The sequence below is a fragment of the Engystomops pustulosus genome, chromosome 4, assembly GCF_040894005.1.
Source record: "Engystomops pustulosus chromosome 4, aEngPut4.maternal, whole genome shotgun sequence".
Classification (NCBI taxonomy): Eukaryota; Metazoa; Chordata; class Amphibia; order Anura; family Leptodactylidae; genus Engystomops; species Engystomops pustulosus.
This window is the reverse complement of record NC_092414.1, coordinates 189743902-189767150: the sequence shown is the minus strand read 5'-3', so window position 1 is coordinate 189767150 and position 23249 is coordinate 189743902. Positions and strand designations below refer to the sequence as shown.

At 43.8% G+C, this 23249-nt stretch overlaps 1 protein-coding gene across 1 annotated transcript; it reads left to right on the top strand.

Moving 5' to 3' along the window:
* Nucleotides 1-3529: 3529 nt before the first annotated feature.
* Nucleotides 3530-22615, top strand: SEMA4C (semaphorin 4C). The gene is made up of 15 exons (XM_072148949.1): nt 3530-3830; nt 14719-14848; nt 15142-15293; nt 15377-15439; nt 15536-15634; nt 15817-15913; nt 16000-16116; nt 16432-16583; nt 16983-17158; nt 18636-18780; nt 19153-19375; nt 19488-19603; nt 19888-20045; nt 20148-20215; nt 20305-22615. The coding sequence occupies exons 2-15, from the start codon at nt 14755-14757 to the stop codon at nt 21147-21149; spliced, it is 2505 nt and encodes an 834-aa protein (XP_072005050.1). The 5' UTR covers nt 3530-3830; nt 14719-14754; the 3' UTR covers nt 21150-22615.
* The last annotated feature ends 634 nt before the right edge of the window (nt 22616-23249 follow it).

Genomic DNA, 23249 nt, shown 5'->3' with positions numbered 1-23249 from the left:
CCGGTCTATATAAGTGCATGTCTTGCGACACTATTTAAAAGTTAAATTCTGCGCTCAGTCCAAATCATTCGGTCGCCCCCGATCCCCCCCGATTTGTGTTGCATGAGCCAGCACCGATGCGCCAAAATCAGGTCGCGTGCGACACCAACCCCTACGCCACAAATCGGAAATCGGCGGAATACCAGACGAAAGTGTGGTCCATGGACCCTTAGTAAATGAGCCCCATTGTGTGACCACAACCAGTGAACCAGAGTAGTTGGTTCCTAAACCCAGCACCTCTAAAACCAACAGCTGGAACCAGTTGCATTGTTCCTGGTGGTGAGTTAAAAGTGACGATTCAGCAACTTTCAGCTAAGGGTTTTTTGGAAACGCATCCGTTTTTGTCTGTTTTTAATTGCGCAAATTTGGAAAACCTGTCAAAAATGGATGCGTTTTCAAAAAACGCATTAGTTTTTAAAAAAAACAAATGCGTTTTTTAACGGATTGCTTAAAAACGGACAAAAAACGGTTTCAAAACACCATGTGTGGCATCACCCTAAGCGCTAAGGTCCCTTTCAATAAACTGATCCTGGACAACCCCTTTAATTTTGGCAAAACACCTAAAAGGGTGAATCTTCCCCTCCAGTAGACTCCTGTGTGAGGTGAAAAGAGGAAATCAAGTCCAACATGGCAGCCATCGAGGTTGTCACTTTCAGCGCCAAGGACATAGGGGCTTGTAATGCAATGTCCCTGCTTTAGGCCATTAGCATTTTATTTTAAGGTCTTCAATGTTCTGATTTGTTTGTAGAATAGTAGTTTTTGTTACATGTGAAATATTTCTTTTCACAGCAGCGGATGTCCATTTATATCCCAAATAATCAGAAAAGCTCATGGGCAGGAGATCAGATAGCACAGTGTTATTTGTCTTTCCATATTTTCCCACGTCACTTTACATCCATGTGATGCTCCGAGTGCGAGGAATGGAAACTCCTTGTTTCCTTCGGAAAGAAAATAACATTTTCCGCAGCTGATTTTTATTGCAGTGATAGGAAGCGTATGTATATGTCACGTCGGACGTATGTCATGCTCTGGTGTGGCGCTGTTTTTGGAAAAGAGCAGCCATGTTTTTCCTCCATTCTTTCTAAACAGTGTTGTGGATCTTATTGGACCCTAATTGGAAGGAAAACAATTGATCTTTTTTTTTTTTTTTTTTTTATAAAGCAGTGTTACCTATCCTGACAGCAACATTTTACGTCACTCCTGACCTTGGAGATCCAAAACAGCTGATTTCAGCTGAAGATCTAGAGGACTTCTGTCAGGTGGAGTAAGGAGAGACAACAGCTGGTGTCCAGTAGTCGATGATATGTTCACTCCAGGTTATGGATAAGGCCGGCGGCACACATGGCATTTTGTACCCGTTTTTTGGCCCATTTTGAAGCAAAAAACCGCATCCGTTTTTTGAAAATGCCTCAGTTTTTGAGCCATTTAATTAAGATAATTGGTAAAACCAGTCAAAAACGCTTGCGTTTTTTACCGGGCCGCTTAAAAAATGGCCCAAAAACGGGTTCAAAACACCACATGTGCCGCCAGTCTAATGCTGATCTGTCCTTAGGATAGGTCATCAATATCAGATTCAGAGCAGAATACCACCCATATCATTCAGCTGAGGGCATTAGCATAGGTCCATTCATTGTGTAGTGGCTGAACTGCGTTACTGCAGGTATGTGTGGCATATCCTAAGGCAGTGGTGGCGAACCTATGGCACGGGTGCCAGAGGTGGCACTCGGAGCTCTTTCTGTGGGCACCCAGGCCATCACCCCAGAATGAAGTTCACCAGACAGAACTCAAAGAATCTACTTGCAGAATCTTCCCACAATGATAGCCTAATTTGCCCTCCTCCTTTCAACTGCCTTGGCGTCCTTAGGAGGCTGAAGGATTGAAAGTTGTCACAGAACAAGGAGAAATACATGCAGTAAATATGTGGCTTTTGGTGGAAGTTTGGGCACTGAGGCTCTAAAAGGTTCGCCATCACTGTCCTAAGGGATCATTCACACCAACGTGATCGGTCCTATAGTAATAAGGGCTGCATGCTCGTTGAATTTTACAGACCGAAGTAAGGGCGCTGTCCCACGTTGCGTTTGCAAACGCAAACACAGACAAAGCTGCGCCCATCGGGGCGGGCCGCGGCCCGATCGCATCGGTGTAACTATGGAACCGCCGGTGTTTTGCGTTAATTGAATGCTCAGCTCGTTTCCATAGAAACGCTGATGCGATCGGGCCGCGGCCCACCCCGGTGGGCGTGGCTTTGTCTGCGTTTTCAAACGCAACGTGGGACAGCGTCCTAAGGGAATCCAAGCATCAAACTTATACATCATACACGGAGTCCTACTAGACAACTACCTTAATGGTAATGGTAGGATACTGTGATTCCGTGGGGATTCCTGGCGTCATGTATTACTATGATGCTTCTACTCCAGTTCCTAGAGCAATGTTCAGTCCGTGAAATTCGTTCACCACGCAGTTCATTTGTCCACCACCACACGAGCCGAACTCATTTGCGTGAGCCAATTCACACGGTGAATTCCGGTGCAGATTTTCTGCCAGAAAAAAACCCACCTAGAACCTGCCTCGTATTCATATTAATCATCAATTATAAAAAAAAAAAAGCACATTGTGGAGTTATCACTGAAACCCACATTAATGTACAGGAGGCTACTTTCTATGCCCACAAATCCACATCAACAATCAGATTCTGGATTCCTGACTCCCTGACCATTGTGTGAATTTAACCCTTGTCACTGAAGTCTTTAGACACTGGCGGATACAGCTCCTTTTTGTAGTTTAAAAGCTTTTGTGTGAATTTAGCCTCAGGCTGTGTTCACACGTTGCAGAATGGCTGCGGGATTTACATCGCTAGCATCAGAAACACGCCACCATCAGGCTTTGGATGCGTATTATGGCGATTTTGCCACAGTTGGGGGGGGGGGGGGGCAGAGCTCTACCTTTGCCTGCAGTGTACGCAGTTTTGTAATGTGTGTACGGGATTGCCATAAATTTGACCGTAATAATTGACTTTTGCAGATATCCTCACAGTGTGTTCACACGTATAGGGATTTTTTTTTTTAAGTAGCGGAAAAGCGAATGAGATTTTAATAAACTTTTAAAACCGTTTTATCTCAGTTTTTTGGGTGGATTTTGAAGTTTTAATATATATATTTTAGACATCACGTAAATCTTCAGCAGCTTCAAATCACAAATTTCAGGAATAGATGATAGAGCTGCTAATTTTCGCCGGTCCCCCTCCCATCCCTATTATAATGCTTTATGATACATTATAAAACTACTTCAAACTTTCAAACAAAAACAAGATTTGTTTCCATAGAAGGTCAGAATAAAAGCTGTGAGTCCTTGCTGTAGAGCTGGGCACAGCCATGGCAGATCAGTGCTGTGCCCCCTGACCCCTGAGCCTGCCCTGCATCCTGCAGCACAATACAACCATTATATGTATATAAAGTCTAGGAAGGCAGAGCAGCCTCCAGGATGCCCCATCCCCCCACCCTGACGTCAGGACAGAATGGGCAGGGATTAAGGAGGAGGAAAGAAGGATGAGAAGAGCTGAGGAGGAGGCTGCAGTGTATCCAGTGCAGGGGATAGCTGAGTGCACTGCTCTGCTGCTATATATTATACTGGGAGATACTGGGACTGGACCTGGGAGCTGCAGCTGTGTGCACTGACTGCACCCTGCAGAGCATTGCACCTGGACACATTGTGGAGGAGCTCTAACCACTGCAGCAGATATTACTGGGAGCTCTGTTGGATCAGTATCTGGATCTTGGGATCCCTGGGAGCAGGTGAGCTTATATACTCCAGCTCTGCAGAGCATTGCATCTATATGTTGTTCACTACTTTGTTCTTTCGTGTGTTGATACATTGCACTATTGTGTATCAGCTATTGTTGTAGAGCTATGCCCTACTTTTATGTGTGCAGTGGCTGTGTGTGTGTGTGTGTGTATGTATATATATATACTTGTGCCTGTATTGTGCCCGCACACTTGTGTTGAGTTGGGGGCTGGGATTTCTTGCTGACTAGCAGAAGTCTGGACAGTATAAAGAGGAGGGAAGAGGTTTGTATATAGTGTAATGGGGGAGGGGATTGGTGTATAGTGGGGGAGAGGTTTGCACGTGTTTGTGTGTTTTAAGAGGGGGGGTTGTGTGTATCGGTGAGATCTGACCCATAACTGAGGATAGTTTACATATCCTGGCATGGCATGCTGGCATTGTAAACGTGCCAGTCTGCGGGAAGACTTATCCGCCTCGGGGACTTTAATTTATTCTTCTCGTCCTGACTCTTAATCTGCACCTTTAATATCTTTATTATTGTGGCGGAGGTGATGAGAGAGGTTGGGATAAGGAGGAACTCTGACAATATTGTTCCCTACCATGTTGGCGATAGATTTGGTGTAGAGCAGATGATGAGGATTGGATGGATGGGTGGGTGTGGGGGGATACAGGACGCTCACTAGGCCTCTGATGCCAGCAGCTGGGGGGCATCGGCGCTGCTGGTAATCTGATTTCAATGACATATCATGTAACTCATTTTCCAGATGGGATGACTGCACTGGAGAATTATCATCGAATTACAGCGGCCGGCCATCGCTCTGGCTTGTGTTACGGGTCAATAGAAGCGCTTGTGTCACAAAGATTACCTCATGTATATGGGTGTAAGGGCAGGGATTTTGCATGTCCCCTGCGTCCGTCTACACCCGTTTAATACAATATATATTCCATACTTTTCAAGGAATATCCATGGACTGGATTTTTTCCATAGATTTTCCAGATCCGTATCCTCCCCCCTCTAGTCACATTAAAGACTGAGATTCTGTCAGCTCAGGCCCCATGCTCATAGTATTGGAGAGGTAGCGACGAATAACTGGGATTCTGCCAGGATTATTACACGGTTCCATTCAACATTTACCCGAATATCTTTTCTCTATCTGCAGCTGTTTCTATTGCAGAGAAAATCGAAAGTGTCGTTTCCAAGAGCTCACCAAATCCTGGACCCCTTTAAGTCTGTCATACAGTTGTACCTCCCTTTAATGGAGTCTGGCTTTAGCAAAACTTGGCTTATTCACAGAAATATAAAAATATAGTGATATATATATATATATATATATATATATATATATATATATATAGCAAGTTTATACCATAAAAATGATTGATATGTACAATCCTTCAGTCCTGATAGCTATGTGGCCCCTAGATGTCCATACAGCACCGCCGTCTCAATGTAAAATATAGAAAAATCTGCTTTTTCTCATGGTCATATTCATCACAATTCCAGCATACGTGTCGATCTTTTCATCTATTGTTCCCAGTTATCAGCCACTCCAGGCCAAGAAAAGGCTTGATGTAGTTTTCTTCAATGGCATTTGTGACAGATTTGTTCTACGGAAAAGAGAAGACGTTTCCAGTTTCTCTGTCCATTCATAGAAGCTTCCATGACATCTCACTCTGTATAAGTAGCTGGAAAAGATTATTCGGATCGATAGATGGAAGACGCCCATATTGATCCGCTGCCATAACCTTGCTCTACAGCCGGAAGTATGGATCTATACTGGAGACTGCAACTCTGCTTCTAAGATTACATTTCTAATTGTATGGGGGGGGGGGGTATGATATATCATCATCTCCAACCTATACATTGCCATTTAGGTGGTGAGGCAGTGTAGAGTTTGTCATAAACCTATCTGTAGGGGTCTGTTTCTGTGTTTTTACACAGGACTGTAGGAAAAATGTACAACCACTATTAAGCCGAGGCTCACTACTGTGGAAACGGGAAGGCTAGAGCAAATATCGACTAGAAAGTCTGAAATATTCAGTAATGAGTAATTACAGCAGGAAAACCTTATTGATCTAGGATAAAAAAAAAATTTCATTTCTTTCCAGGAATATTCCCAGCATAGTATATGCAATCACTTCCACATCCGTGGGGGTCTGACCGCCTAGACCCCCACTAATTATCAGGTTTTCCTGTATGGATATGCTCCCAGTCACTGTGCCAGGATGTAAATCACTTCCGGTTTTTCATGGCTCACGACTTATATCCGTTTCACAGATCTGTATATACTCTAGTCAACGGGTGAATAATGTAAAACGGTTCTGACTAGGACATGATCTACACATCGGTTTGCAGGGTCCTCAAAATTATTGGGTGCTGGCACTGATCCGTTTACAAGTCTTGCATCTTGTCCTTTTGTATGAAGTGACAATCCTGCTTGCACGGGCAGACCCAGCCTGCTACATCATGGCAGACAATGGTCTTACATTGGGGTCATGGTAGTACAGTGTCAAGCGATGTATATTATGACATTTGGGCTGTGATGCCAGAGACCGTATGTGTCTGTCACCTGCTGGCTGTGTTGTCCCTCTTGGATCTGCAGGGCTGACATCCTCCTTGTAGCCCTCGTGTCAGATTCCTTACTCTTATGAGAGATGCACTTAAGGGGGATGTTGGTTTGTCTTCGACCTGGGGTGAGGGGTTTCGCAGCTGGCACTTAAGATTTGACCGGCTTGTTTCCTGCTGACCTGTGGTTGCATAAAATTTGGGTTGGTCTGCAATTTACATCTATTGTGGTGGGGGAGGGAGGGCGCATTGTTAAAGGGATAATAGGTGGAGTTGACTTCACCAGTTGATAAAGTGGAAATCCTGTAATATTGTCTGGTAAACCTGTCCCAGATATGCATTGCCCATATTTACAGAGTAAGATAAGACCTATACACACATGCTGAGGTAAAGACCTATACACACATGCTGAGGTAAAGACCCCCTATCTCCCTCTTAAATCCAAATGAGGTATGAGTCAATCCCTCTCTAAATTGTCACATTTTTACTTTTTAGGCTCCAAATTAAAATTAACCATCTGTTTTTGCAGAGCTAGTACTGAGGTACTATACCAATATGGCCGCACTTCCTGTTGTCATTTGTTCAAAAAATGGCCGCTACAACAAAGTAGAACCATTATTAAATATCTGTAAATAAAACCTATGGCTACCCAATCCAAGAGTGAATTCTTTTAGAGAGGGATTATTTTGAAATTTTAGTTTATGGTAGCTGTTTTGAAGCCAAAACCATTTATAGACCTTAAAAGGAGAGAATATGCTCACAAGCAACATTTATGTTTGCTCATGGATCCATGTGGAGGATGTCGCGCTCTAAGCAGGTCCTATTCCTGTCCGTTTTTGAGGCTCGGCCTTGCCATAGAAGTCTAGGGGAACCTGCACAATACCGATACCCTGATGTGTCATCTGTGTGCTGTCCGTTTTTTTTCGGATCAATTGCCGATTAGCTCAATTATGTGTTGAGACAAGCAACTGACATCATTCTGTTCTGGATCTGCAAGGACCGTTTTTGGGGGGGGCCACATGACACGGCAATGGATGATGACATACAGAACGCAAAAACAGACCATTGTTTGCTGCCTGTGAACAGAAGGTTTAGCCTAAAAACAGATTTGCCCCTGTTGGCAAAATAATAATAATAATTACTTTATTTGTATAGTGCCTACAGATTATGCAGCGCTGCACAAAGCATGACAAATGTCCCTGTCCCCGTGGGGCTCACAATCTAATCAGCCTACCAGTAGGTTTTGGAGTGTGGGAGGAAACCGGAGTACCCGGAGGAAACCCACACAAACACGGAGCGAATATAAAAATCTGAGAGACTGCAAATCCTCTCGTATATACTGTATACAAGCTCGGATCAGCCAAGGGTGCACGTAGCTAAGAAGGCAATAATAGTCCGACACCTCTGACAGTGGCTACCATGAGGACAAAAAGATCCGCCAGGAAAATTCTGCCTTACTTTTATTAGCCCTCTTTGGGAGAAGTTCATCCTTCTCTAATATGCATTGGCGTCAACAACTTGTGTCACCCCCTTCAAAAGGTTATAAACCATTTTCATTCTCTAGTGTTGGAAAAAACTACATGTAACCCGTTGTGAGCGCCATTGTGAATAGCCTCTATCAGAGGTGACAATAGTAGTTTCCAGTGCTGATGTACAAGTACAGGGATGAAAGGCTTTATCTCGGGCCTTACCATCTACAGATAGAATGGAAACCACACCCTGCTAGGGAAATAATGGCAGCTATTGTGCGGATGGGGTTTTGGAACAATGTTTATTGTAACTGGTGATAACGTTTAATTGGTCTAATAGTCATCTCCATACACAGATCCTTTCAGGCCTCTTGTTTACCCGTACGACACTTTGGAGAGTCCTCTCCCAGTCTCCCGGTGTGGCAGCTTCAGTGTTTACTCTATGGGGTGAAATCCTTAATTAATTACATGGGAGAGACTACAAATAAACTCCATCAACGGGTGATAGTCAGGGTGCTGAGTGAAAACATCGCCCTGGGCTCTACACCCTTTCCTGTTTGGTTGTAGCTTGTTTTGTAGAGGATTATGGATAAGGATCATATAATATATGGAAATATTATGCGTTGGCAAGACCTGTAAAGTGGGGACTATTTATTGCTCCTACAGAGCTGAGTGGGTTGAACGTTGAGTTGTGGTAATGCCAGACTTGGATCTGCTGAACCTTGAGTTTATGAAGTTCAGGGCTATCTCTAGCATTGTCTTGTGTAGTGGATATCTTGCGGTCCTTGTAATTTCCCTCCTGGTAAACTTCTTCAAAGACTTCTGTAATTATGGATGATCCCATGTAATTGGAATCCTCGGAGCTGAAGGTTTGCAGATGCTTAGGAGTCTGGGGAGGTTCCTGTTGGTCTTGTTTGTCCAAGTAAACCCTGGTCCCTTTTGGTCACTGAGTTAAAAGGGTTATAAAGGTTACACAAGATCCTAACTTATTTGTAAAAGATTTGTTCATGATTTGAGGGGGAAGGTAGCGCCACATCTTCCTATAGCAGTGATGGCGAACCTTTTTAGACACTGAGTGCCCAAACTACAACCAAAACCCACATTTTTCGCAAAGTGCCAATGCGACAATTTAAGCAGTAACTTATTACTCCCTTCTCTGTCACAGGTTTAAATTGTATAGGCACCCGAGGACACCAATACAGTAGAAGTTTGGTTTATTATATCAGCTTCCTTCTTGGGTCCTGGGCTGCCAGGGACTGCGAGAGGCCCTGAGTCCTGTTTGGCGAACTCTGCGCTGGTGTGATGGTTCGGGTGCCCATAGAAAGGGCTCTGAGTGCCACCTTTGGCACCCGTGCCATAGGTTCGCCACCACTGTCCTATAGGCTTTGTCTGGTACTGCATCTGATCCCAATTCGCTTTACTACAATCGTGTAACATTCGACATGGCCTTTAGCTTTTAAGCAGATCCATATTCTCTGAGTCTTGAAAATCCCTGTATAGAATTTTTATTAGGGTTTTTGTTGAAGTTTGAATTTATTTTTACTTGGGAACCGAATATGATTTGTACTGAAACTAGCTGGCCACATCAGGGTTTAGGTTTAAAGAGCAAGTCCTACTAGATACAATGAATATAGTACTCTAAAATTACCATGAGGCCGCCGGGACCAGTAGACCTTAAGCCCCTTCTACACTGGCGTTTTTCACGCGCGAGTTCTGCGGGTGCATTTGACGCGCAGAACTCGCATTGCACTCTGTCCCATTGTATTCAATGGGTCTTTCTCCATTAGCGTTGTTTTTAACGCGCGTGCTTGCGTTCGTTTTCACGTGCGTCAAAATCGCAGCATGCTCTATTTTTGCGTGTCACGCGCGTTTTTCACGCCCCATTCAAGTCTATGGAGATGCATCAAGAACGCATTGCACTCGCAATCATTGCAAGTGCAATGCGAGTGCAATGCGTTTTAAACGTAAGGGTTGCTAGGTGACCAGAATAACATTATTTCCCCTGCTCGCGATCGAGCATTTAATTAAAAAAACACAATGAAGAACAGTGAAGAATAGAATAAAATCATTGTACACAGTGAACACAGGATCATTTAAGATAAAAACACAGTGCAGAACACAGTGCAGAATAGATTACAGATGTTCGGCACATCTGCTTACTTGTCGGAAGATACGCGCGGAACGTTGCGCCCAAAATAGCATGTGAAGAACAATATATACGTGTGAAGAACACATTGCAGATGTATTTAAACATCTGCAATGTGTTCTTCACACACATATATATTGTTCTTCATATGCTATTTTGTTCGCACCGTTCCGCGCGTATCTCCCGACAAGTAAGCAGATGTGCCGAACATCTGTAATCTATTCTGCACTGTGTTCTGCACTGTGTTTTTATCTTAAATGATCCTGTGTTCACTGTGTACAATGATTTTATTCTATTCTTCACTGTTCTTCACATCTGCTAACTTGTCGGGAGATAATATACGCGCGGAACAGTGAAGAATAGATCGCAGATGTTTGCAATTTATCAGAAGACATTATTTTTCAATTAAATAACACATTTTAATCCCAAACCATGGTCCCTTTGAAAAATGCTCGAGTCTCCCATTGAATCGCGCGTGAAAAACGCAAAAACGCTAATTACTCCAAGGAAAAATGGAACAAAAACGCAGGCAAAAACGTCAGTTTTTCACGCATTGCACCCTGACGTGAAACGCAACGCTAGTGTGGAAGAGGCCTTGCTCTTCTAGGGATATGGGATTATTAACAAAAAGTTTGCCAAAATTTCTGCCCCTTGATTACTTGCTGTCTATGGGCAGGTACAGCAAAATGTCTTCTGTGGGTTTTCCTGAAATTCATGTACAATGGTACATGTGCGGATCACCAAGGGTTGGCTATTGCCAAATGTACCACGGTGATTGGGCTTGTTTTGTCTCTGGTCTTACAGTATTTTTACCCGATTTCTTCTATATTGGAAGGATTATCCTTTATACGATCAGATCTGGGGACAGGTGTTGCATGAACCTTTTGGAGATTGTCCCACACGACCTGGAAACCAAAACATGACCTCTACGCACAACGATTTAACTCCGAATATACAACGTGTTAGATTTGTTGAGCGGGGTTGATGTTGGCTCCAAGCATGTAGTAACAACCAGCTCGGAGTCTATGAATATTTTATACGAGTGGATTATTTGTACGGAAACAATTATGGCAGCAGACATTTAAAGGGATATCCTACTCCCTTTTATGACTAATGTTTATTATTTCCACTGAAACAAGCCGTTAAAAAAAAAAAAATATTCGCTTTACGAGTCCAAGGCGACAAAACCTACCGAGCTTGTTCAAGATGATTGAGATATAAGGCAGACTTTGTTTCCTCTTTATTATTCTATGTTATATTATTGTACAATATATGATTAAATATTGGCAGCTGTGAGGTATTAAGGATCTCTGCTTCCTGTCAGCGGAGGCAAGACTTTACTGCTTATGCATATCTGTTAGCTCCTGCTCGCAGCTGCCGGGTTGTTGTCATTGCTGGCATCCTGGAGACCAGGAGCGAGAGTTTTGTACTGCAGATGTGCATTAGTAGAGCAGCACGGTGGCTGAGTGGGTAGCACTTGTGCCTTGCAGCGCTGGGGTCCTGGTCCCACCCAGGTCAACATCGCTAAAGGGTTTGTATGTTCTCTCTGTATTTGCGTGGGTTTCCTCTGGGTCCTCTGGTTTCCTCCCACACTATGAAACATACTGATAGGATGATTAGATTGTGAGCCCCATTGGGGACAGGGACTGATTTGGCAAGCTCTGTGCAGCGCTGCATAATCTGTAGGTGCTATATAAAAAAAGAATTATTATTAATACCAGGGGATTGTCTCCAAAGGTGTACGTGGCAGCACGATGCACAGTTATAGAAGTGCTGGATGTTATATAACAATATGAGAGCTGCTTTTCCATGAGGGTGCATTCACATGTGGCGTTGAAGTGTGTTACACTCATCTCCTCTTCTTAGCTGTTGTATTGCGTTTCAAAACGCATGCGTTAATGCCGCCTGTGAATGCACCCAAAAGGAATGTTCAGAGAATTGGGAGGAGGGGGTTGGTCAAAATATATTTTAAAAAATAGACGTGAAAAAACATTTATTTTGTTGGGGCGCCTCTTCGGTTCCCCAGGCAGCTCTTGGTCTCTACAGATTTTGTTGGATCCAAAGTGATGACTTTGTGGACACTCCACCAAAATGCTCACCCCTTTTATGATCTGCTCAGAAAATGGTTATAGTCGCTAGATTATGCCCCATATTCTGATTTGTCCGCCAGTCATAGGGTCTTCGGTCATTATTCTTCACAAGGACTCATCATTTCTGGATGCCACAATACAGAGATGGAGACGTTTGGGAAAAGTGTGTGTGTGTGTTCATAGCAAAAACTGCAATACTGGATTCTTAAATATCTGGGAAAAATCCTTGCTGTTCCCTCATTTACATGGTGCAGATTTCAAAAGCCGCAGGTCATTTTCCATATGAAAAATTTCCAACGGTGTGGATAGGATTTCAAGTTCCTCCACACGGCCGGTGCTGTAAGCCACCTGCACATTTTCCATGCAAAATTTGTCAGCGTTTCCGTTCCTTGTGGCCGCCCCTTGCCCCCCATTCATTGTGCGTTTGGGTCATAACAGAGGAAGGGAAGAATCCGTGTTTCTTGCTGGAGGAAGTGTCTTTCCACGGCCGCCTTGCTCCGATCCCGGGAAGTGTATCCTGTTTAAACTCCCACCCTCATCCCTTTCTGCCGCTCCATCCTCCTCCACAGTTTTGGCAAAGCGCAATGATTTTTATTTTTCTTGATTTTTAGTACAGTATATTGAGTCATGCTGTTAACTCTTTATATTCTCTTTTAACCTTGCCAAGACTAGTACGTGTCTCAAGTTGTAATATAATACAGATATGTCATGGAATAATCCATACTGTGCAGCTGCTGTGCTCCCGATACGCTTCATTATTATACATAATGGAGGGTAATGGTTACTTTCAGTGTGTCGCTCTGTCTGGTGGGCACGCATGGCATCATAATCCACTTATCTCAGATGGTAAGCTCCTTTTCTTCTCTTTGCTGTAGGATCAATTGTAGTGATGACCTGAATGTTAATGTTGTGTGTGTATATAGAAGTGTGTTGTGGGGGGGAAAATGTGTACGTGTACAGATCCTTCAAAGTGGATTAAGCTTTTTTCCAGTGACTAATTCACTTTCCCAGTCTATGCCAAGTTTGTGGTCTTGCATTCACTCCCACCAAGTTCAGGGTTCGGCTACTTTGGGGCGTGGAGAAATCTCTTTTTACTATAATCCAAACTATAATTTGTGTACTGACTTCTGAATGCTTGGGTTATATTCTCTGTAGCTAGTCTATCATCTGGCATTGATATTTAGGAGATGAATTGTCTGTCCAGGTCCACTCCACAAGTGTAGACCTTGCCACCAGGGAGTGCCACGGTCCAGATGGAAACCGTCTGATGATGGCCCTGTACTGAGGATTTTGTCATAGTCGCCATAGATCTATAGTTCACGTTGGATACTTGGAAACCCTCGGAAAAGCTTTTTCTTAAGAATAGGTTTTGGCAATGAAAAATAAGTACATCTCGCTCATAGTCGCTATATTGTCTTCACATCCACCAACCAAATTCTGGCTATAAATTGGCAGGAGTTCACCTTCAAAGCCCCAAATTTTTGTTCTTCACCTTATCTTACATGTGGACTATTGGGTTGAATGTAAATAAGAACAATCCACCAGTTCTTTGGACTATACCACATGGTCCATAGACTTTTTAGGTTTCTGTCAGATCCAACCGTATGGAGATCTTGACTGTTCTAGTGGGTCATCTGTTCTACGTCAGATGATGACGTAGAATACCTATTTATATGATTGGAGGAAGCTTAGCTGCATATCCCCAAATCTGTAGTGGACGAGATCTTTCCCACCATTCAAGTGTTTTTCTACACATATAGTTCCCGGGACTGATTTTGTTTGAGCCTAGCATATGTTATGGAAGGCGTCAAAATTGAGTGCGTTCCTGACACAAATTGTCACATCTAGGTTTTGGACCTGTTTTAAGCTATTTTAACACCTGGATATGGCTTAATCCAAAAGAAAATTTTAAAGGGGGCAAAATTGAAGGTTGTCGTTTTACGGTGCAGTGGTTCTGTTTTTGGGGGGAAAAAATAACTACAACCTTCTGCCTTGCCTTGAAAATCCAAATCCGTGTTGTATGGTCAAGTACCTGCAAATGACTAACTTTTTTACCTCAGAAGATTCATGTATGAATACAGAGGAACTATTATCCTGTGCTTTTTTTTGTGTGTTTTGGGTGTGTAGTCTATGTAATAGCTATGCTATTCCATGAAGTAACCCTACACAGACTTGAGAGGATTAAATGATCCCTGGCATAGAGAACAGAGGTAGCTGCACCCGAAAATGGGATGGATTCAAGTGGGTTAAAAAAAAACTCTGTGATTTGTTGATAGTTTTTATTTTGGACACGTCAATGGGCAGCATAATGTACTAATCAAGTGAAAAGTGGAGCTTCGGGGATCTATCTGTGATGTATATGTATTCAGCACTAGAATTCATGAGAACTATTGCTTCCAATCTGTTGGATAAAGCTATCTGGAAGGAGGTGAGCCGCTCACATTGGATTTCCTAGATTTAGGGAGGAGTGCTAGAAGGATTTCGGTAAATGTATAGAGTGGTAGCTCTTACACTTTATATAATAACATGGCTGAACCTTGGCTGAACTCCGTACGTGTTATTCTGGAAGTAAATAATGTGACCCAGGTGCCCTTTAACACCCACTTATTCTCGCTCTACATTTTCTAGACTCCCAGACTCAAAGTCGGAGGACTGGACGAGGTGATGATTCCGCGGTGGTTGTGTATTTTGGCCCTCTTAATAAGCGTCGAAGTCAAAGCATGGAATCAGATGCCACGAAAAACGGTGCGGTATTCAGGTGAGACTAGGTCTTGCAATTCCACCCCCCCCCCCCCCCCCTGCCAAATTTTCCTGAAGAGTGCGAACAGACAAAGGAAAGCTGGTTGAGACGGGTTACATGGCTGCTTCTTCTTGGTCAGGCTGATGTCACCTGTTTTTGTGCAGTTAGGGTTCCTTAGGGAGGTGATGTCATGGTGTAATTATACCTCTTATACCCCCATGTGACATGGCAGCCAGTGAGTAGTCACATGACCCATAAGCAGTGTGTAAGGAAGAAGATCTATATATAAAAAGGTTTGTTTAATTTTATAGGATTCTCTGACAATCTACAATCCTGGCGTGTTGGCATCTCCCATTACCTAACTCTGATGCTGGATGAAAATCGGGGGGCACTGTATGTGGGTGCACAGGAAATCATATACTCACTAGACCTTGATAACATTGGCAAAGAACTGAGACCGCAGGTAGGTTTCCATTTCCGGTCACCTTGAACATATTTGAAGTATAACTTATTGGATTTTTAATGTGTTATCATTCCCCTTTTAAGATTAAATGGGAAGCCCCAAGCGAAAGGAAGATGGAGTGTGTCAATAAGGGCAAGAGCAATCAGGTAACGTTGTGATCCGAAGGAAGAAACCATAAAGTCCATGTCCTCCTCAAGGTGATCCGCTTGCCTCTTACATTGCATTGTCAATTTTTCTTGCAGACGGAGTGTTTCAATTTTATCCGCATCCTCCAGAATTATAACGAAACTCATCTCCTGACCTGCGGGACCTACGCCTTTCAGCCCAAGTGTGCTTATATAGTGAGTAGTGAACTTTCCAATGAAGGGTTTTTCCAGGAACGTTATACTAAGCAGGGCCGTCCGCCAATCTACTTGTGGTGTTGCTTTATAACTATCATTCTCAGAGATGCATTCCATATAGAGAATATGTCTGCTCAATGCCAGGCTGCTTCATGACAAGCAAAACTTTTCCTCCCACGCAGGAGCTGTCAACTTTCACTCTGGATAGTGTCAACTTAGAAGATGGGAAAGGAAAATGTCCGTATGATCCATCTACCGGCCATACCGGGCTCGTTGTAGGTGAGTGCATGGATCTTTACTTTCCGTTCAAAGTGAACTATAGACTGTGGTTCAGGGAAGCTGATGATATATTTCTCTTATTTCAGATGGGGTTTTGTACTCTGCTACCTTATTCAACTTTCTGGGGACAGAGCCGGTGATTCAGCGCAGTATGGGGCAGCATAACAGTATAAAGACTGAATATCTGGCAACATGGCTGAATGGTAAGTATGAATCTGGTCTATAGATTATTTTGGTGATCAGGTGGGGGGTGCTTGATGTCGCTCCCTCCCAAAGCTTGCATATGCATAACCTATTACTAGAACATACTGTTAGGACAAGTCATCACTTAATGATCAGTGGGGATCCAATGACTAAGGACCCCCATGATTATGAGAGTGAAAGGGCCGCGGCTCTGCATTAACTTCGTACTCTGGACCCCAGAAGTTTCTTTTGATTGTGAAGAGCACCCCTTTTTAATGCTTTTTTTTTTTAAGTTTCAGCACAGAATTTATTGTGTATCCCATTTCTAATTCTAGAAGCCAAGTTTGTGGGCTCCGCTCACGTCCCAGAGAGCGTGGATAACAAGCTGGGCGATGACGACAAGATCTACTTCTTCTTCACTGAACGCGCCCTAGAATATGACTGCTATAGCGAGCAGGTGGTGTCCCGTGTGGCCCGCATCTGCAAGGTAAGGCGCCATTCTACATCTTCTATATGAAGACTGGGATCAGGTCTTTATTACATTACGTTATTACTTTTTATCTTTATGCATTGTCACTGCCCTTTGTGAATACGACCTTGTCCATCCAACCCCCATGAAGTCATTCCAAACCTTCTGCGATGAAATTATATTAGAGGCTAATTCCATCCAATTTCCAAATGCAGCCGCTTCCCCTCCCCCCTCCCATACAAGAGTGAATGGAAGTGGAGATCCATTAGCTGTGACCTGAATCGCCCCTAATGCTGTGTAATACATAGACACTGATTTCTGCGTAGAATTGCACTTTGGGTATTAGCATAATGGATCATTTCCTTCTCGTAATCACTTACAAGATGTTTCTTACACCATATTCTTCCGGTCTTGCAGGGAGACTTAGGAGGGGCTCGGACTTTGCAGAGAAAGTGGACCAGTTTCTTAAAGGCCCGGCTGGTGTGCTCCATACCAGAGCTTCAGCTTCACTTTAACCAGCTACAGTCCGTGTTCACCCTGCGTACGGACCATTGGAGAGCCACGCAGTTCTACGCCACCTTCCAGGCACGCTGGTGAGTCTATATTAATATAGTCAATGCAAATTACCCAGTATACTGAGGAAAAATAAGGGAGTAAAAATAATCACGCACACACCCACACGTGATGTATAATCGAGAGTACGGTTGCAACATCCATCAATATACCTGTATATTTACATTGAGTAACCTACGTTTTAGATGTCTCTTTTTATCCATCCACTTGTCTTTATATGTACGTGGACACAACTGATGTCAATTTGGGTATTCTGAGCTCTGCAGTCCTAAATGGGAACTACAAGTTGTTCCATTGGGTTAAAAATTATTGCTGACCTTAAAGGGGTATTCTTGTCTGGGCATTCACATTCAGTTTGATAAATCTGCCATTTGTAAACATTTCTTCAATTAGATGTTATTAAAAAAAATGTTCCAGTGTGAAGATAATTTCTCATAAATGTAGTCATGTTGTCCCTTAGAAACGAGATAGCTGCCTCGGATACGGCCACGTCTGATGGATTGAGTGCACAAAGAAACAAAAGGTTTTTGTATATGAAATGTCCGGGAGTTACTGTATGTCGCACAGCCGTCCTGTGGTAATGATTGCTGAATCCTGGTGGTCCGGTAGGACTCTATAGCGCATGTCTGGCCACCCCTGCCAGAGTGTGACGTGGTCGTATCCGAGGCAGCTATCTGGTTTCTAAGGGACAACATGACTACATTTACGAAAAATTATCTTCACACAGGAACATTTTTTTTAATAACATCCAATTGAAGATATGTTTGCATATGGCAAATGAATTTAATTAAATGTAAATGCCCAGATGGGAATACCCCTTTAAGGGCTCATTCACACGCGGTATGCCCACTCGGAAAAAGATCGAGCATGCTGTATCTTTTCCTTGTGTATGGCGCGGAACATGTGTGGAACCGTAATGACACCAGGCCGCCATTGGCGTCTATGGGGAGGTATATGCGGGCGCATGTAAGCCCCCCAGATGGCTGTGTGAATGAACTCTAAGATCACAACCCTACCTCTTCTTTGTATGATTTGACATCAGTAGACATTGCTTTGAAGGAGTTGTACAGCTATTACATTGACGACTTAAAATCGGTACAGGCCATCAACGTCTAATGGGTGGCTGACACCCGACCCTTCTGCAGGTCAGCCGTTTGCCCCTCATAAATGCAGTACATGAATTGGCTGGCGCTGTACTTGACTTCTGGCCATTTTGGTATGGAGCCAATTGCATTCTGGCTTTGTGCCTCATGAGGGCCGTACATTTGATTTTTAGAAGGATCGGGGGCCAGCCCCCCGCCAATCAGAGGTTTATGGGCTATACTACAGATACACCATCAATGTTAATACCTGGGCAAACAAAACTGTGATGCATGAACCTGCTAGATCAGTCCTGGCGTATACCAGGGGTCCTAATAAATGTAATATATATATATATATATAATATGACACAACTTGCTGCTTATACACAACCCTAACTGTGTACTCGTCTTGCAGGGGCGATGTCTCGGTGTCTGCCGTCTGCCAGTACTCCATCCAAGACATTCAGAAAGTGTTTGACGGACATTACAAAGAATACCGCGAGCAGGCTCAGAAATGGGGCCGGTACTCTGACACGGTGCCCAGTCCACGACCCGGATCGGTAAGTTTAGAGCAGTAAAAGTAATACTAAGCGTGTAATGCAATCCACTAACCTTACATGAACTGCACATGGAGGCCGCACTGGCAAAGGCTGCTCATCCCCTGAGACAAAGCCAGGAAAAGATTGTCTCAGCACACAGGACTACTTGTGGGCATAATATATATTCCACTTTCTGATTTTGAAGGTACAACCCAGATTTTACCTTGGTGCCATCAATGATGCCAAAGTAAAATTTCATAGCCAGTCGGCAGTGACTATTTTATGTGCTGGATATGGCAAGAACAAAAAACATCTTTTCCCCAGTGAGTTTTTTTTTTTGAGACTTCATGTTCCAGTTCTTCTATTTTCTAAATAAAACTCCTTTCGTTCCAGTGTATCACAAATTTCCACCGGCATCACGGAATGAACAGCTCGATGGACCTTCCTGATAACACCCTCAACTTTGCCAAGAAGCACCCGCTTATGGATGACGCCGTTCAGCCTGTTCAAGGCCGCCCTCTGCTGGTCAGGAAAGGAGTCAACTTCACAACGCTGGCCGTGCACAGGACGACGGGGCTGAACAGGAAGGAATACGATGTGCTCTTCATCGGCACAGGTCCGTGTTTTCCTGGTGCCGCGGTCACCGTTGATGCAGTATTAGTGATCGCTTTATAAGATGGACAGTTGCACCCGCTTATTTTCTGCTTTTTATTTATTTTTTGCTACAGGTAATGGGTGGATGAACAAAGCCGTACGTATAGGTTCTGCTGTCCATTTAATTGAAGAACTTCAGATGTTTGATAAGCCTTATCCAGTCCACAGCTTGGTCTTGTCTGCACGGAGGGTGAGAACACTTTTTGGGATCAATTTTTAATATTATTACTATAAGGCTGTTTGTTTAGTTTCCTCCCTTTCTGCTTATGTGCAGTTCTTAGAGGGTCTCCACCCAATTCCTCATAGAATATTGTATGATTCAGCTGTAGAGTTTAATGCTTGATGGTTACTAAAGCCTGGCCATGAATGCTTAGTCCGACCTCCATGCCGCTGTGTCCGACGCCTCAGACAAGACATGCCAAAATTCCTCTACCTAGTTTCTGAGTTTGGTTGACATTGTCTCTTCTCTTCCAGTCCTTCCTCTTCGCTGGCTCCCCGGCAGGGCTTGTACGTCTTCCCATGGCAGACTGCAGTAAATATCGTTCCTGCGCAGACTGCATTCTCGCCCGTGACCCCTTCTGTGCCTGGAACCTCAGCGCCAGCCGCTGCGTCGAGTCTGACAACCCATATGGGTAAGTTGGCGCCATATACAAAGCGTGATGGTCAAGCTGTGATGTCGGTGACCTACACATGTTGTGAAATGTCATGATAATATTTTCCTCCATTTCTTGTAGGGACGCTCTGCGGCAGGACATTGAAAGCTTTGACACATCCATGTGTGAAGTTCAGTATATGAAATACTGTAAGTTTCTATCTTCTATTAACAACATGTTTGATGCATAGGAGGATGCGGAATAGTTTTATCAAGGTTTCCCATGATTTCTCTTTCAGCTAAACCTTCCTCAAGAAATCTGACTGTGGCCATCGGGACCAACGTTGTCCTTCCTTGTGAGCTGACCTCCAACCTGGCCCAACCCATATGGAAGTTCAATGGTCAGGATCTGAGACCGGATGATAATGACTCTGTGCTGTATGATATCACTCTCCAGGCCCTGGTCATCCTTGGAGTCAACGTTCACCACTCTGGAACATACAGCTGTTTTTCGGTGGAACAGGGGGCCCAGTTTGCTTCCAAACATTACCAGCTACACGTGGTGGCATCTCCATCTCTGACTCTGGAATCGACCGCTCCTATGGATGGTTTGGGGTTGGTGTGGATGATGGTGATCGCTCTCGGGGCTGTGTGCTTGGCTCTTTTCCTGGCCGTAGTCTACCTGCGCAGGAAGCTCCAAGATGAGATGGAAAAAGGCTCGAAGACCCTGGAGAACACACTTGTATATCCCATCCAGTTACCCTCACAACCCAAAATCACAAAGTGTTTGCCTAGTGCCGACTCTGATGAGAAACTATGGGACCCGTCTTCTTACTACTATTCTGATGGATCGCTTAAGATCGTCCCGGGTCACGCACTGTGCCAGAACAGCACGGGCTCTTCCTCTCCATCCGGTAATGGTATCCCTGGCCAACCACTACCCTCACCGCCTCTTCATTCACCTAACCATATGCTGCTCTCCGGTGTCCGGGGGTCCAGCAGCAATGGCTATATACGGCTAACACTGGGTGGGGGATTGAATGAGGAGCGCCCGCCACTTGGGGACCTAAATGAAGAACTGAGGTGGAAACTGAAGCAGAGGCAGGCTTTGCCGGACTCCAATCCAGAGGAATCGTCTGTCTGACAAACCTCGTTGCCACCTGCACAGTTTGCACTGTTTTATTTTTTCCTACTTTTTATTTGGAACTACCTCAGGGACTGGAGATTTGGGGGAAGGATGTGGCCAAAACTTAATTTCTGTCTCTCCCCCCGTTGTCTCCACTGCAGTTGTATGGAAGCGAGGAGAAGACCTGCGTGGCTTTCTCTTTGTCCTGACGTACTAGCTCACGTTTCCCCCATTTCTGTGACTCTTATAACTTCAGTATTTGTCAATCTTTGAGGCACCCATGGGTGATGTTGGAACCAGAGTGTAACGGAGGAATCCCCGTCGCCTCCTATTCCTGAAATCTTCGGCCGGAAGAGCAATAACCATTCGAAGGCTCGGCAACCTGTTTACTCGCAGCGCAGGGATCGTTAACCACTTAGTTGCCGGTCTTGCAGGTTTCCTGGTGTATGGCAATAAAATCACTACTGTTTTCTATAGCATTTTTACACTATCAAAGTTTACAGCGCCACCTCTTGTGTGACACGACCAGTCCCTGCAGAGGTAAGAGAGCCTTCCTGTCTACAGCTAGCCAGCTGTGGGGCGTCTGCAAGGACTGGTATACATGAGCACCCCCCTTGTTATTGCTTGCTGGAACTTGTAGTCCCACAGAATGATTTGGCTTTGCCTTTGTCTCGAAAAAAGGAGTGTGCCTATGGGAAATCTAAAGAAGTAGACTCTAAACATATCCAGTTTTTACACAAATTTTAGGCAGTGTATGAAGACATTTTTGGGTTCCTTGCCTATTTAACACCCCCTTCCCCCTTGTTCCCCACGTGGGTCACATGCAAAATGACTGCTCGGATCACGTAATGGTGATGCAGCCCAGCCTGGTTGCTGAGTGTTCGTGTAAATGACTTGTTTGTAGACGCATGAATACGAATGTGCGGATGTATTATAGTTCTACGCTCTCCCTTTTATGCCGTTTTTTCTGGAAGCTGGGACAATCCTTCTAGAAAAACTCTTTATTTTGACTGACTCTCAAATTATCCCCCCCCGAACCCTTCAATCATTCCGACTTCTCCATCACAACATTTCAGAAATCCATAGACCAGACCAGGATTTGTGTGGGATTATTTCCCCCACTGCCAAATGCCATTAAATTTTTGTTTTTGTGTAATTCAGATTTTCTATCTCTCCTGTGTCTGCGAGTGGCCGCGGGGAGGGATGAGAGAGTTGCGTTTGTGTATATACATATTCTATTCACTGTTTTTTTTTTTTTTTTTTTTAAAACCTCCTCGGGGTCTGCACGCTAAAAATATCTTCTTCTTTTTTTTTTTTTCCCATCCTTTCCTGTAAATAGGATCCGCTGTTCTCACGCTCTCTCTTTCCCCCATCCCCCGCTCATTCTGTAGATCACTGTGTAATTTATTTGTCTGAAATATATTTATTTCCTGTAAATAAGTATTTTTATATTGATAAAATAAAAAAATGAATTTAAACAAGAAGTTTTTAGATTTTTTGTTCCGTTGTTTTCACCTCCCAAAGATACTGGAAAACTGCAACTTATTAAAGGAAATCTGTCACAAGATTTCACCCCATTAAACTACTCGCCCTCTCAGGGAGGGTATGAAATGTCCTTTCTAAAAAATTCTCTTTTACGTGGAATCTCCCCTGTTAACCTAGAAGTAAAATCTCCTCCAAAGGCATGTGAAAATGAGCAGAGAAGAGTCAGATTTGCCTGAGACGAGTCAAGTTTAGTGGTAGCAGGGGGAGTCACTTTAGAAGGCCCTATCTTGAGTTGTATATTATCTAGAACCATGGTCATATTAAAGATAAGAATGTCATCATTCAGGTCCCATCATGCTTTGCACTTTCAACACTGTAAAGAACCCAAACTGTAGATAAAAATTACCTTTATTATGACATAAAAGATGTCTTGAATCGGTCCAGGTCAAACAGGTATGACTCTTCTCTGCTCATTTTCACATGACTTTGGAGGAGATTGTTTTATAGGTAAAAGAGCTACATTTCACGTTGGAATGAAGTCTAATAAGGACAGTTCATACCCTACATGAGGGGGCGAGTCGGGTAACACTTACAGTGCAAAGTTATGTAACTTAGGCCCCTGCACCTGAAGTA

Bases quoted from the DNA above. Each gene is read 5' to 3' on its own strand.
- SEMA4C (XM_072148949.1), top strand. From the start codon at position 14,755: ATGATTCCGCGGTGGTTGTGTATTTTGGCCCTCTTAATAAGCGTCGAA. The intron at 14,849-15,141 runs GTGAGACTAGGT...TTAATTTTATAG, and splicing joins AAAAACGGTGCGGTATTCAG to GATTCTCTGACAATCTACAA. The intron at 19,604-19,887 runs GTGAGAACACTT...CTTCTCTTCCAG, and splicing joins TGGTCTTGTCTGCACGGAGG to TCCTTCCTCTTCGCTGGCTC.